Here is a 15,640-nt window from a genome sequence, read left to right as displayed (position 1 = left end):
GTGTGATGGAACTCAACTTGTCAGGGTGTAAAGAGGCAAATGATGTCTTCTTGGGGTAAGCACCCACTGCTCTCATCTCAGCAGCACATGGCTGAGATCAGCAGTGCGCGGTGCAGCTGGGGCTGAGCTGTTGCTTGAACATAGGTCACCAAAGCAGGTCCCCCATGGAACCTTCTGCTTTTGAAATCCCACATTTTGGAAGGTCGCAGGAGGTTGGGATGGAGTTCCTTTTGGTTTCTGTCTTTCAAGATGAAATTTTGCAGCTCCCCATTTCTTTGCAAATACGAACTTAGGAACATGCAGGAAAGGCAGCACGGTTCTCTTGTAATTGCTGGATTTTAGCACTTGGGAGTTGAGGTGCTACAAGATTGATGACAAGATGAGAGGTGTGAGCAGTGCTAATGCAACTCCGTGTTGGTTCTGGTCCCCTCGTCAATAGAAGCTGGACCAGTTTGCTGCCCCTCCTCTCTTCCCTTCCTGCCAGTTTCCCTGACACAAGCTGAGTTACTTTGTGCAGTGCCTGTAGACCCTGATGTAGAAGGAGGGTGCATCCCAGTTACAAACCAGCTCCTTCCTCGTGCAGTTGGAGAAGGCCTCCTGTTTGGTTCCTGAGCCTGCGTTGTGCCCTGTGCCCCGTGTTGTGAGCACCAGTGCATCCCATAGGAGCTCCTGATTGATTTTGCTCACTCTGCCCTTCTCTGCGGTTCAGAAACCTCTAATGATCTGTGAAGCTCCAGGATTTCGGAGTTGAACAGTAGTAGTTATGAGAACCCCGTCTGCTACATAACAGCCGTAACGCTTTCCACATGCTGTGTTTTTGACCTCATGAAAAGCTGACCTCACACAAACTCAGCTCGGAGAGGAGCTAGGTGTTCTGGCCAGGCCCTGGGAGCTCTGTTGTGAGATTCCAGGGTGGGAGGGGGAAATAAGTCACGAAAACTGATGGCTTTTGGCCAGCAAGGAAGATGTGGTACAGGGAACGAGTTTGTGTTGCTTGTGTTACTTTGTCTGAATGGCTTTGTTTTTGGTAAGCTTCATTATGGCTCTTTTTCTTGTTATGGCTCAGAAGGTGATCCTTGCCAAAGCGTGACTCTTTGATAACCTGAATTGCTGTAGGAGAGAGCTGGAGAAGTAAAGCTTGCCAACTAAAAAACAAAATCCACTGAGCCATAAAACCAGCCCTTCTTATTTTCTTCTTCCTGCACCCTTACCACTGTTGCTTCCCATCTGTTCCTTTTCCTTCCTTTAAGTCTCCTAGGCATCCTCTGTACCTTAACATTAGCTTCTCTTGTTACAGATTTTGCTTGCTAACAGTTTTGATACTCGGAAATGATGCTCTATCATTTCAACTTAGCAGCCCAAGATGGGGAAAAGAGAGATTCTGCCACTGTCAGTGCTTGGGTATTGTTTTTCAAAGCCCCAGATACGCTTTCTATGTTGTCTGTGGAGGAGAGGGCACACTATATGAGCACCATGGCCCCATAAGTTGAGCATTTGCTGCCTGGTGCAGTAAGCCTTCTGGCCTGCCCAGCATTCTTCACATCCACTCGTGTTTCAGTGTGCTCTGCAACTTGGATGTCAACAAGGACTGTGCTTTCTGCTTAGGTTTCCTTTCATTGCGTTGGAGCAATATATTTGCAGCGTATAATGGCTTAGATAATGGAAGAAGGTAATTTGCAGAGATAAGTGGTTTTTTGATCTCGACCTCAGTTTTGTTCTGGGGGATTTAATAAACTTGCAGATGCAGAAGCGATTAAAAACATGCCATAAACTTTGCACATTCTGCTTGTTTAAAGAGGATGTGGAAACATGCATTCATCCCCGTTCCCTCTGTTGCATTAGATCTGGCATGTAGAATAACTCAGTGGGTTGCATATCTAGACTTTCGCCTTGTTAGGATGAAGTGGCATGGACAAAGGCTTTCCACCTTCGGTGCTGTGTTAAAGTTGTATTGATTTAACAATTCCAGCTCATGTTCTTATTCTGTGCCATTTGATGTGATGGATTTTTGTTGCCTGGCTTTAGAACATTCTTTTGTTGTGAGCGTGAGAGCTTCTAAAAAGAATTTGTCTGCTCAGTGTGGGCACATAGGTCTCCTTCCCATCGCTCCATTATTTATATCCTTGTAAGGTGAGTAATGTTTTTGTTTCAGAAGAATCTCTATCTGTCTTGCACTTGTAGCCTTTCAGAAATGCTGCAAATGGCTTTCAGATACAGAACGAAAAGGAGGGAGGAGTCTTGGTCAGATTTGAGCAGAGAGTTTTAAACCTGTAGCTGTCTGAGATGTATTTGGGATCACAGAGTTGGAAGGAAACCATGGGACCATGGCAGGATTTGCTGTTGGCAAGTTGTGTTTAATAGGCTTGTGTCTGCTGTAAAGAGGCAGAAGGAGACTGTAAGCTGCTGGTGCTGGTCATTAGGAGTGACCCCACTTGCCTCTCCGTATCTTCAGAAGGTTTCTCCTTAGAGCATATTAACAGTGCTGCCAAAGACAAATGAATGGGGTTGTTAAGCATTTAAGTGAAAATTGCCCTAGCGTTTTCCCTCCTCCTCCATTTGCTCCCATAGTTCTTATCCCCTGTTTACACAATCTTGAGTCATCGCTCTTCAAAAAAAAAAACCCACCCTGCTGACATTTAGGAGTTGTGCTGTACAAGTTTTCATGGCTTGAGCACTTAAATGATACGTAATAAATTCACATGAGCTGCCACTGAGTGCTGAGTTTTATATATATCTGCCTTTGCCAAACCAGCCTTAACTTTTTGTTCTTTCGAGTTACTGAAGCATAGCTTTAACCTTTTCAAATGAACTTCCATACAAAAGATATAGGCAATTCTTAAGCTTCACATTGTGTATGATTTCTGTAGTTGCCATCTTGTGCCGAGAATGGGGAAGGAGCCCTGCAGGCTGCAGATAAACAGCCATCCTGGCATGCTGCTCTCTGGGCCCATCCTTCCTAAAGGTCATGTTGGAATGGAAGAAGAAAATGAGAGTGGCTGGGACTTCTTATCTGAGGAATAAGTTCTCTGGGCTACTGATTTTGGGGCGTTTTTGCTTTGTTCTCTCTCCAGGAATGCATCATCTTTTCTCCAGTGCTGAAAGAGTCCATTGTGTAGCTTGCTTCCAAACGCTCTGCTCAGCAGCCTCCAGCATTTGCAGCTTTCCTGGGGTGTTTACAATCCCTTGGCCAAAGGAAGGCTCTTAGGAAGTAGTTCCTTTAATGGGGATCACGTCTGCAGTTGAAATCTTTGCAGATTGAACAGTGCAGGGGACGACACGGCTCTCCCTGCCTGTGGATGGCTGTTGGTGGCTGTGCTTTCCATTTTGTTCCATTAGAAGAGTTCTTGGAGGGCGGTAGGAAAGTAAGTTAGATGCTGCCAGAGCTTGCTTGCCTCTGCATTATTTCCCCTTGTCACTGTAATTCATGTTGACGTTGCCTGCTTGGAGGCTGCTGGCTTCCTGGCAGCTCCAGGATCCATCAGCAGGGACGGACGCCTGCTGCAGCGCTGAGAACCTGGGCTGTGGGCACCTGTGTCTGCTGAACAGAACCAGTGTGCAGCCTTCAGTTACATCCTTCAGTGGCTTAAAGAGCCCTTTTGTAAGGATGCTCATACTTGGTTTGCTTGGAAGTACTTCTGAAGGTCTGCATGGGCAGGATGTGGGGCGAGCAGCGGTGCTGGCATGCTGCAGGTTGTGCACCTGCTGGGGCTCCTCTGGGTGCCTGGTTTGGTCTGCAAACTGCAGAGGAAACTGGATGGTGAACCAAGAAAGGCTGTGTTCGTGTGTGTGACAGTGAGAGTGGATGCAGCTTTGAAACTGCGTTGCTGGTAGTGTGGATGAGTTAGGGGAACATGAGTAATGGAAAACCTGTCTTATTGCTTGCAGTGTCCCAAGTGCTTTCTGCAGGGAGCGGGCAGAGCTGGTGGGTTAGCAGCAGCTTTCTTCTGAGGAGGGAAATGCAAAGGAAGAAGGCCTGCAGTGCTTTTTAGAAACAAATCAAAACCCAGAGTGAATACTCACCATTAGTATAAGAACTCTGTTTGAGTTTGGAATTGTATATGTTACAGCTTTGGATGCTTTGGGGACTTGGAATTTAAAGTGTCCTGTGGGAGTTGGTGCCTCGTCGAGCTCTCCTTGTGGGTGTTACTGCATCCAGGGTAATCATCTGCTAGGATTGACTGTAAGGGAATGAATCTGTGTTCACTGAGGCTTTGCTGGGCTTTCTTGTTGGGCTGTCGTTTGCAGAGTGCTGCAGGTAATGGATCAAAACAAGTGACCCATGCTGTGCCTCGTAGTGCTTTCACCTTTCCCCACGTGTAATCTGTTCAGTAATTCAAACGTCCTTAGAAGTCTTTATATCCATGCAGTAAATAACTGTTCTTTCTGATTGTTCCTTCTTCAATGGAAAGCAATCATGTGCATAGGTATCTCCTTGCAGCATTCAAATTGCAGTTAATTTTGCTTTTAAGCGCTGTGGTCTCACTTTCAGCTTTTCCACGTGGGAAGGTTGGCTGGCACACTTGTTCAGAAAAAACGTCATTTTGCTACAGAAAGTTAAACTGATGTGCAGCAGAATGTGCCTGCTCACGAACCTGGCCATTGCACTGCATGTGCCCCACTGTTCTCTGGTTCCTCCTCGCCTTGGGTGATGGAGGTTGGGAGGGATTGATGGAAACCTGGGGAAGCCACACTGTTGTTTCAAATTGTAAGCAAATAAATGAAACTCCCCCACAAAACACGCACACAAAACCCCATCATTCCAAATCTGTTGCCTGTGTCTGCTAACAGTGCAGGCTTGCATTCAGGCGGGCACGAAGGGTCTCCCAGCCATGTGACAGCACTGCTGCTCCCAAAAAATTAGTTTCCAAGGGTACGGTTAGTGTCAGCCTTTGGAGATCACACACTGATGCCCTATGGGCTGCCCAGCTCCTTTATATTGCAAAGGGTTGCTTTTAATATTCAGATGTGGGGCCAGTTAGCTCCAGGCTCCATGGTTCTCTCTCTGGCACGTGCCGTGGGTCCTGTGCCACATTTCAATCACAGGCAAACCTACCTTGGTTCTGATGCTGTTGCTTTTGAAGATAAAAATGTCTTTCAGGAGTATTGCCTGGTGAGCTGAGCTCTGCTGTGAAAGTTTGGCTCATAGGAGGTGAACAGAGATTGGGGTGCACAGACACAGGCAGAGACTTCCTCCGAGTGCAGAGCATGGTGTTAATGTGTTCAACAGCAATGCTGACCACGGGAGGAGTGCTGGCTGTAAAGATGTGCTGCTCTCTTCCTGAGAAGTCATTCTGCACTTAACAAGTGAGACCTGCCAGCCCATCCCCACCCTGCATGAAAAGAATGCTTGAGAAGTCGCTGGCTTTTCTTGTTTGCTTGCTTCAATTTTTCATGGCTTGATGTTGCTTTTTTCTTTTCCTTTGTGTGAGGCTCAAAATGGTGTATTTATCCAACCCCCATAGCACATGCTTCCACACCAGCTGGAGACTGTGCAGTGGGTCCTTGTGCAACAGAAATCCTGGAGGAGAATGGCAGAAACGCTGTGTTACACCAAACAGCAGCGTTGTTCTGTCTCTTGCATCAGTCAGAAAGCTGCCCTGCCAGTGGCTGAAACTTTAATGGCAAACATCACTCCAGAGTTTATAATTCTCCCTACAAGATGGCTGAGCTGTTTAGGAACTTGGGAATCTCATTTTTTTCTGCTTTAGTGCTTCTCTTGCTTAGCACTGGGTGACAGCTGCATATCTCTCCAGGCCTGGAGCACTGCTGTGTTCTCTCCTCCGTCACCTTGCAGAGCCCAATGGAGGAACCCAAGGGGAGAACCCAAAGCAGCATGGTCACAGCTTGCTCATGTCCAGGAGAGCTGCTCATTCTTTTCCTCTAGTGGTGTTTGTGTGCCTTGCACACCAAAGGATAAAGCAATGGGCATTGGGCTCCTGGAATCCATCCTGCTGCAGAGCTGAGCTGTGGCACTCAGCTGCTGCCCATTGCTTGGTGTGCTCAGACCCGGAGCAGTTGCTGATGCTTTTATGTGGTGTAAAATATCCAATGCAAAAATTCTTACGCGCCTGAGTGAAATGCCAGGTGTTCCTTGGGCCTCTGCTGCCTGTTTGTGCATGAAAGATTCATGGAATGTTTGAGAGAGATGCTAATAATGCTGCTGCGAGGCTGCCACAGAAAAACACCAGAAAGTGATTCCATTTGTCTAATGCACCATTTTCTGCATTTCCCCTCTTGTTTTTGTTGTTCATACCGTTTGCATGGAGCTTGTGTCTCCAGTCCTTGGTTTTCTGTTTCTTTGTACTTTCCTAAGCTGGCAAATTAGGGGTTGCATTTGGCAGAGGTTGGGGGTTGTGGTTGGCAGAACTGGGTGCTGCCAGCCCAAAAGCTGGACAAGCAGGTAGGGAAGAGTTAAGCTGAACAGAAAAGCTGTCGCAGGGTAATAGTGTTGCTGTTGAATAACTTGAGGTGATGAATTGTTTGAAGCAGCAGATGCATTTAGGGGCTGAGATGGCTGTCACTGCTGTGATTTGCTCCTAATTAATGGAGAACTGCACGTAAAGCTGAGAGCATTCTTAGGTTATTGAATATTTCATATGGAAAACAGAGATTCCACGTTCAGAGAGACTGGAAAGATGTCAGCTAGCAAGGATCTCCTTCTAATACTGTTTTAGAACACAGTCTTTCTTTATGCCTGCTGGGCTGGCCTGCCTGGAGTCACCTCTGTCCTGCTCTGTGTGTGTGTGCTGCACTGCCTTGCTGATCCCTAAGCTGCTGCTCTTCCATGTCACCCACAACAGTTTGCAGCGTGATGCCAGCACGGCCTTTCTGAGCCAGCCTTCGTCCTGCAAGCTGGATGTGCAGCACACACAGAAACCCACTGCTGAAGGAAACATTTGCTTGTGCAATACATGTGTTCTCCTGGTGTGTTTGGCCCTGAGCCCAAGCGCTGCCTTAATAAATGTTGCTTCACAAAGGGAAGTCTTCCACAGCTGGAAGCAGAACGTGTCCCCCCATGTGGGTGTCTGGCAGCCCCCATCTCAGGCTGGCACGTGCTGAACACCCAGCACGAGGTGTTTGTGGCACAGAGCTCTCCCGTTGTTGCTGTGTCTTTGAGGAGTCATGGGGCATTGCTGTATGAGCCCCCAGGTCTGGTAGAAGGCTACAAAGGAGGGCAGATGGTTCCTGAGAAGCGAAAGTGAGGCAAAAAGTGCAGTGGGGAAGCTTGGTGGCTAATAGGGATGAAAGACAGAACGTCAGCATTTTGTCTTGTTGGAAGCTCAGGGTGCTGCTGTGAGCAGCTGTTTGGCTTTTATTGCAAATAGTGCAGCTTGCCCTCTGGCAAACTTGGAAATATTCATCTCTCAACAATTTTAGAAATGTTGTGGCTACAGCTTATCATTTAAAGGGAGAATATCCTTTTGGGACATGCATAAGGTTAAACATATTCCAGTAGGCTCCGTGTTTATGAAGGAGGCCGGCAAGTGTTGTTGTAACCTCTTGGTTGTTGTTGTTCTTTTGAAGTTCTCAATTGTAAGTGCTTCTCCTTTGCTTTCTGACACCTTGATTGCCACGTGAATACAAGCCACTAATTAAACTGATCACTCACTGCCTCCTGGGAAGCATCAGAATGCTGTGTGAGCAGGGATAAGGACTGCAGTGTTCAGTAAGCATGGAATACCTGGGCTTCCAAGGCACGTTGGCTCAGCCTGGACATAACAGCGAAGAGATCTGGAGCCCTTAATTGATAAAGCTGCTTGTTTATGAGCTGGTAATGAGGGATGGGCAGTGCCAGAAGGCCAGAACAGGACACAGGGTGATGGGAGCTGTTGGGCACCCACAGCAGGGTCTGCTTGTGCTGGATGGGGTGAGGTGCAGAGAGGGGCAGCAGCCGTCTCCCAAACCCCTTCAGGAGCTGATCACAGTCCATGTCAAAGCCCACAAGGTCTGTAGCCATTTGCTCGGCCAGCACTGCCCCCTGTGTTAGCAGCTTTTCCATCTCCAGATATATGAAGGTGCCTTTTTTAGCACCACAGTCATCACTGGCTCAGAAATCTGCCCAAACTGGGAGAAAGAGCCATCAGAAGATGAGCTTTCCCACTGGTGGGAATCTTGGGTTTCTGCTCCTGCCTCTGAGTTCTGTGCTGCTGAGAATTAGCAATGCCTTTCACTTCTGAACTCATGTGTAGGCATTACAGTAAGCTGCGGTGAATTGGTCTTTCACATAAAGCTTTGTAACTCTTACTGTTGTCTTTTAGTTGGGTTTTGCTTGCTACAGACTTCTTTTCACGACAGAAAGAATTTGAGACAGAAGGAGCAGCAGTAACCGAGGGATAAGCTGCTCATGTGGCACCTTTTTGTGTTTGATGTCCTGCCTCGAGAGCCGTATTTCCACTATCGCTCCCATAAACAGGAAGAGCTGGGAGCACCCCGCGCCCTCTGCACTTCATCTAGAAAATCTCCTGCTTTGGAGGAATGTTCTTGGAGAGCAGTAAAAGGAAAACAGCTGTGCAGGGATCGGATCCGAGCGGACGGAGTCTGTTTAAAATCAAGGCTTAATGACGGGGGTGGCTGTCAGAGAGCTTTTGTTTGTGGGCAGTTTGTTCCTTTGTGCATAGCAGACCAAGCAGGAGAGCAGGAGCCCCTCTGTCCCGGCGCAGTGCCTGCACTGATGTGGCTGCACCAGCTCCTTCAGTGCTTCCAGGTGCAAAATGGGGGTTATTGACTTGTTCAAGTGCTGCTTGGCTGCCCCAAAGGCTTTGGTTAGAGGTCAGGTTGAGCTGTCTCCAGCGTGGAGTCAGGGCTCGGGCAGTTTTCATCACAAAGCAACTTGTTGCAGTGGTTTCAGCTGCAGTAAAAAAAGAGATAGCGGGTTCTGCTCTGTTTGCAAGATTTCATTTTCGCTTTCCTCATTAGCAAAGAGGGTTATTTCATGTAGTTTGTTGCCTCTTGTGTCATTTTTTGGTATTTTCCAAGCACTGTCTGTTTAAATACGGCTTCAATAAATGTCGAAACTCGGCAGCTCCCCTATGGGCGGTGAGCTGCAAAGGGCGGAAGCTGCATGTCAGTGCAGATAATGCTCACGTTTGACAAGCCAAGCCTTGTGTGATTCATCACAGATGTGTCTGGGAAACCTGAAACATCTGCTCCGTAGAGATGGGAGCACAGCAGTGTGCAGCACACCAGGGGCTGCGGCAGAGCTGGCGGCTCCCAGCAGCAGGCCTTGGTTCTCATTGCTGTATTGAAATGAAAGCAATTACAGTATTTGACATTCAGTACACAAATGACTAATTCCTTATTTACCTTTCATCTCTTCTTGTCCTGTTAAAAGGGGAAAATCTGATGGAACTGACAGAGTTTCCATCTTTTTGCTTCGGTTCCTTCTGTTGTCTTGCTCAGGGAAGCGCTGGGGCCGGGACTGGGCTGCATGCTGGGATCATTGCTGGGACAGATGGGGACCTGCAGAGCTATTGGGCCCACATATCTGCCTGCAGAGGAGCTAAGAGGGAATGCCAGTGGAGGGGAGGTGCTTTCCAGACCATCCATGTGCTGCTCAGGTGGGGGGATGGCAACGAGCTGCCACACTCCTTGTGCTGCAGACCCTCAGCTGGGAGCCCTGTACCTTATTACAGCAGGTCTGCAGTGCTTCCTGTGAGGCAGTCAGCGATGGAACAAGTGCGATGAAATCATATCTGAGGACATGTTTTGATAAGGTTCTGTTTGTCCAATTGCCATCATGCAGTAATGAAGACACAAGCGAGAGCGTGAACACCTCACTGAGACGCAGGGGCATTAATCTCCTTGCTGAACATTACAGTATGACAATTTTTTAATACAAGAGAGTGTGGGGCGCTGCTGTCCCTTCACTCGAGATGTCACTTTGTGCCCGTGTGCCCATTTGCAAATTGATCTTTCATTTAAATTAATTGAAGTTGACACGCGAGCCACGACGCGACGTCGTCTGCTCTGAGCTAGGATTACCAAAGTCTGCCGGTGTTTGGGGTCGGTGTGAGCTGCTGAGCGAGCTGAGCGACGTTCAGCCCCATAAAAGCCATAAAGCAGAGGAGCTGCTGTGGTCGAGGGAACCGTTCTCATTTTCCGGCAGCCATTATGTGCCGCAGTACAAAAACATTTTTTCCTTAACAGTCTTTTCTTAAGCTCAAAAATGGATTCCCCTCCAGCCACTGTCATTCAATTATCACCTCAGGAAATGCACAGATCTAACTGATGATCCCTTTAAAGCAGCCGCAGTCCTCCACCCCTCCCACCCTTCATTTCTCTTCCCGCTCCAGTCATTAAATGTAACGCTGCCGATGTATATTTTATGGGGTGACCCTGACGGCTGTCGCTTTGAGGATGTGCAGAGATAATAAGATTGTGCATGTAATGAAGGACAGATAAATAGAAGGCTGTTTACGGGATGGAGTGCGGTCGCTTTAACAGCTTTATGGCTTGCCGATGCACGCCTGCTCTCTCATGTGTGCACCCACGTGAGCCGCAGCCAACACCTTCGCCTTGGATCATGCATTGCTGGGATGGGGCGAGTGAGAGTTCCCAGAAATTCGGGTAAGAGAAGCTGCGAAGGGGCAGTGAGTAGAAAACAAGTCCTTAACAGATGTGGGTGAGGCGAGCAGGTGCTTAACTTGTGGGCTGTTTTGATAACCTCTTAATTGATCCAGCTCCAGAGAGAGCCCTGCCTGGCGTACCTGGTGGCAGTGCTGGGGAACTGCTGTGATGCTATCTAGAGAGGATCTCATAATTAGTCATGGATGCAGCCAGCAGCCTGCGAGTCCCCTGGGGATCTCAGGGCCTCTGATTAACAAAGAGGAGTCTCTGGAGGAAGAAGCCGTAATTACAAAGCTTGCTTTTCCTTCTGGCATGACATACAGCTGGAGAGAGAGGGTCAACAGCTTCCAGCTGCGGCGGAGGCTCAGAACAAAGCAGTGCCTTGCTCTGTGCTGGTTGTGCAGAGCTGCTCCAACTGGTGCTTCCAGCCCTAGAAACAAGGAACGAGAGTTGCTCACCCAGAAAAGTTAGCAAAGAGTCCCTTCTGAGACTTGCTCGTTATCTTATTTCCTGCTGGGATATTGCAACCTTAATTGCAAACAGTGGAGAAAGTTAGCAAATAGGCTGCGTGGAAGTCATCAGTTAAGTGTGGCACTGAGCCCTGACACAGACATTCTTTGGGGCTGTGCACAATAACATTTGGATTCCTCTGTGGTTTGCTAAAACCCTACAGCCAAGTGATAGGAATGAAACAGGGGTACTGACCCAAGAGAAAAGCAGCTCCTATTGAGGGCAGAAGAGGAGCTGCTGGGGAACACAGCCCTTGGAGGGGATGAGCCCAGCCCAGTAAACCTGGTGGTGATGGCTGGAGGAATTTTAGAGCCTGGCTGTCACCAGTGGGCTGTTCTGTGGCTTGAGGGGAGTCACTGTGGTTGCACTTTGCTTCTGTAAAGGTGTAATTTGGGGGAGGTGGAAGCTCTTGCTGTGTCTGCGAGGGCTGAGCAGGGCAGAATTGCTCAGCTGGCAAAAGCACTGAGAAAGCACAAAGCTTTATTGGATGGATGGCAGGTTTTTCCATACCAAAATGAAACCCAGAAACTACAGATGGAGCCTCAGCTGGGTTCCCAGGGAGCTCTGTGAGTGCTCCTGTATTGGGGGTGCATTGACAATTTGGCATGAAATCCCAGAGGCTTAGCCTGGGTGTCTCACATACCGACCTCTTTTGCTTCTCACTCAGCCAGATGGTTTTGCCAGGAGGTACAAAATGAAACCAGGGAGCTTACCTTGCTGTTTGCAGGACAGGGAGACAAGATGAGGGCAGGGAGAGTTGGGAGCAGGAGAGCAGCAGTTCAGGAGATAATGGGTGGTTGGAGGAACTGCTGGATCAATACTGAGCCCCTCAAAATACGCTGAGGCCTGCATGGTGTTCCTTAGAAAGCACTGTGTGATTTTTAATTTGGTTTTTGGAGCATTAGTAAGGTATTGCTTGGTTTTAAAAGCCTCTCTTAACATTCTAGTAATGTTTTAGGTTATGCAGTGTTCCGATGCAAGCATTAATCAGTGCTCCTGAACAGGCTGCAGAGACTCACTGCTTAATTAGAACATATGCAAACCTATTTGTCACAGCTGACAGAGCCACGCAGACCAGGCTGAGCGCTATGGTTGTGCAGCCTATGTGCCCGGGTGGGCAGCACTGGGGCTGGTGGTGATGCTGGTGGTGATGCTGGGGCTGTTCAGTCCGGGAGAGGTGCAGCATTAGCTGAAGTGGCTCAGTGACACCCCGATGTGAATTCATTCAGACCACAGCTGGACAGTCTGTTCCCCTCTGCTCCTCTGCGGCTGGTGGTAGGGCTGTTTGGGGGAGTTGCTGTTTACCTTTGCTGTTTAATTACAGCCTCGCTGCCCCCCTGATATTTTTTCTCCTGACAGAGCTAGGCTCTGGGGAAATTAAAGAGCAATTAGGATGTTTGCTCACTCTGTTAAAGCACAACAGATACTTGAAGGTAAGTTGGTGCATTTGTGCGACGGGGAGCGGTGCTGCGGCAGGGCTGAGCCTTTGTGTACCCAAGGCAAGACTAAACACAAACACGGGGCACAGCTTGTACTGTGTGCTGTGCGTTTGCAAAGCAGTGATAAATGAGAGAGCAGGGCATGCTGCACTGTTGGCAGTTTGTTCAAGGCGGGGAGGAAGCAATAAGGGCTGCCCTGGGGTTGTGCAATGTGGCTGGGACAAGTGGGCTGAGCTGCAGGAGCTGAGGCTGGTGGGAGTTGTAAGAGAAAGGCTGAGGGGTTTATTGCTGATAGATGGCAGCGTGGTGCTGGGGAGGATGGAGGCTGTTGGGAACCTCCTGGCCAGTGGGTCCGCAGCATTCCTTTCCCTTTAAACTCAAAGCCTGGAACTCAGGGAGAAGGATATGAAGTGTGGCTTTTTTTGTGTGTCCCTGAAGCAGGAAGGCATTGGCGTGGCCTTGGCAGGAGATAGGAAGAGGGTGAGCTGCTGGCAGCTTGTGGGATGGGTGCAAGCTGAGCTGCAGGGCGGCTGCAGGGCCTCATGGTGAGGTGAGCTGAGAGCACCACAACAAAATGATTGTTGCAGGCCATTCATGTTTGTGCTTCTCTGTTTGCTTGCAAGCAAAAACATGGGCTAATTTGCAAGGCTGCCTTTTGTAAGCGGGCCTTTTGATCAATGCCTGCCTGTGTTAATGTTTCAGTAGGCTATTGATTTCTGCAACAGCTTTTGTTCCCTGAATTGATGTGCGCCGGGCTTCGGCAGCGCACGCTCTGCATGTTTGATTAAAGTTCATTTGACTTCTCTTGCAGCCAAGCTGGGAGCTGTTTTCCTCCCGTCGATAGGACCGAGGCTTTCCCGACGGTTCCCTTTGTGCTGAGCTGCTGCCACCCGTGCAGCCCCAGCGCGCTGCTTCTAATCCTTCCAGGCTGCTTTAATCCCCCAGGTAGACAATACAGCATTGGATGGCCAGGCAGCTAATAAGATCTGGCGTGGAATTTTTGCGGCGCGGTGTGCGTGCAGCACAGGCATCTCCTGTTTGTGCTTCCCCTGTGCCTGCTGCTGCTGTCTGTGGGGAAGTTGAGTCACTCGCTGATAAAGGGATTGCAGTGGTGGCACAGTTCATTGTTGAAGAAACTTTGCTTTCAGCTTGATCTGCGCGGTTGTGAGTGCAGTTCTGAGAGGGTCTCAGGGAAAAAAGAAGTGCTGTGATCACAGAAATGGTATTTTTCATAAGTACGCGCCATTTCTTCATTCCTTAAACGAGCTTTTTTTATGATGCAGTGCAAGCGTGAGTTGTTAAACTTCCCCTGGGACCTGATGGGTTCGCCGTGTGTAAATAGAGCTCAAATAGGTTCCCGTTTCCTCTTTTATGATGGGAGGAAAACAGATTGGATTCCACCCTGCCATTGCCATATGTCAGAGGACACGTCAATTCACCGACATCCAGACGGACGATTTACCGACTTGTTCCTTGGTGCTGGCACCTGAGGTTTGCTCTCAATGAATTTATAGGCATCGTTTGTAAGAGGCTTTGTGTGCAGAACAGCATTGCCCACACTTCTCTGCAGTGCCTCCTGGTGCCCTTGGTGCCCAGCAAGCAGCACTGGGCAGACATGGAGCATGCTGCTCAGAAGGTGGAATGGCACTGCCAGAGCAGCAGGGCTCTGTGTTCCTCCAGAAACACATCTCAGCTGCCTCTGTCAGTAGCCAGAGTCGTGGTTGTGCTCTTTTCTTGGCGTTTCTATTTTCGAATGAGGCGCGGATAAAACCCTTCAAGTGTCTCAGATGTCAGCGGTTAATGTCTAGAACAACATCCTCCTTTTGTCTTACAAGTGTTTCGGCGGTGCAGATGTTAGTTGCGGCTGTAATTGCTTGTTTGAGGCCCTTGGGAGAGGTTGGATTAAGGGTGTGTCTTTATTAGCCTCAGATTGAGTGATGTGCCCCACTGAGAGCAGGCTGGGGTTATGGGGTCTGGTTGCACACAGTGCAGTTCAGCCCTCTCTGTGGGCAGCCCAGGTGTGTTGGTGCTGATGCCAGTTTCCAAGGGGTTGCTCAGAGTTCCTCCGTTTCCTCTTGCGACTTGAAAGGAGCAGCACCTTCTCCCTTGGAGGCAGACAAGTTGCCAGGAAATGATGGGCTTTCAAAGTAAGGGAGATTAAAGCCCCACGCTGTGCAGCTGCAGGGCAGGGGCTCCTGGGGGCTCTGCAGTGCCAGGCTGGAGACCTCAGCCCTCTGTTCCAGGGGAGGTGGAGGGCAGCAGAAGGCCCTTGGCTGCTTCTGTGCCTCCCTCCTTCCCCCTAACAGTGAACAACAGTCACTGAAGGTTTTTCTGTTCTATCTAAAGGATTCTTTTCTCTGGCTGAAACGCATCGTGAAGCTTCCTGTAAAAACACGTGTGCACGTAGATAGAGCAGGAGGGAGGAGAAAAGCTGACAAGTCAGAATTGCTTGCCCCTCTAACATATTCCTTCTGTATTTGCAGGGAGAACTAATCACCTTCTATTACTATTGGAAGAAAACCCCTGAAGCAGCAAGTTCTCGAGCCCACCGTAGGCATCGAAGGCAGGCTGTGTTTCGGAGAATTAAAACTCGAACTGCTTCCACTCCGGTCAACACTCCCTCCAGGCCCCCCTCCAGCGAATTCTGTAAGTGGAAGCTGAAAGCAATGCATTTGTCTTTGTTTAGGTGCATGGAGAGACGGTAACATAGTGGTGCTGTACCTTTGAGTGAATATGGCAAGGAAATGGAGTTCAGGCAGCTGCCCTCTGCTGTTCTTGTACCATTATGCTGGAATGTGGTAGGCATCTTTGATCAGCAGTGCTGTGTGTAGTTGTTAAAAGCATCGTGTTAGGATGGAAACATTGCCCTGGTGCTGAATTGTCTTGGTTTCGTGTGGCACTTTCTCCAGGCTTATTACAGTAATGGGAATGAGAAAATGCAAAAGGAGAGAAGTCCTTTCATCCCTATACAGTGACCATTCCATCTGCTTTATCACAACGTGGTGCTGCAGGCAGTGCTCCTGTGTCTTCATTTATCATAGAAGTGCTTTGGCCTTGATTGAAGCAGAAGGGTCGAAAGAAAGAATAATTGCCCAAAGCAGCGAGATGTGCTGTGTTGTAAGAGG

The 15,640-nt window shown here is 48.8% G+C and overlaps 1 protein-coding gene across 5 annotated transcripts in view; it reads left to right on the top strand.

Moving 5' to 3' along the window:
* The window catches only part of RERE (arginine-glutamic acid dipeptide repeats), a 168,315-nt gene that overhangs the window by 138,002 nt on the left and 14,673 nt on the right, over positions 1-15,640 (top strand). For all 5 annotated transcript variants that reach the window (XM_048967868.1, XM_048967865.1, XM_048967866.1 and 2 more), the window contains one exon: positions 14,999-15,161. In XM_048967868.1, the coding sequence (XP_048823825.1) occupies positions 14,999-15,161 (163 nt within the window). The remainder of the gene's footprint in view (positions 1-14,998; positions 15,162-15,640) is intronic.

The sequence above is a fragment of the Lagopus muta genome, chromosome 21, assembly GCF_023343835.1.
Source record: "Lagopus muta isolate bLagMut1 chromosome 21, bLagMut1 primary, whole genome shotgun sequence".
Taxonomy (NCBI): domain Eukaryota; kingdom Metazoa; phylum Chordata; class Aves; order Galliformes; family Phasianidae; genus Lagopus; species Lagopus muta.
The sequence above is the reverse complement of the archived record's forward strand: the minus strand, read 5'-3'. Positions and strand labels throughout refer to the sequence as shown.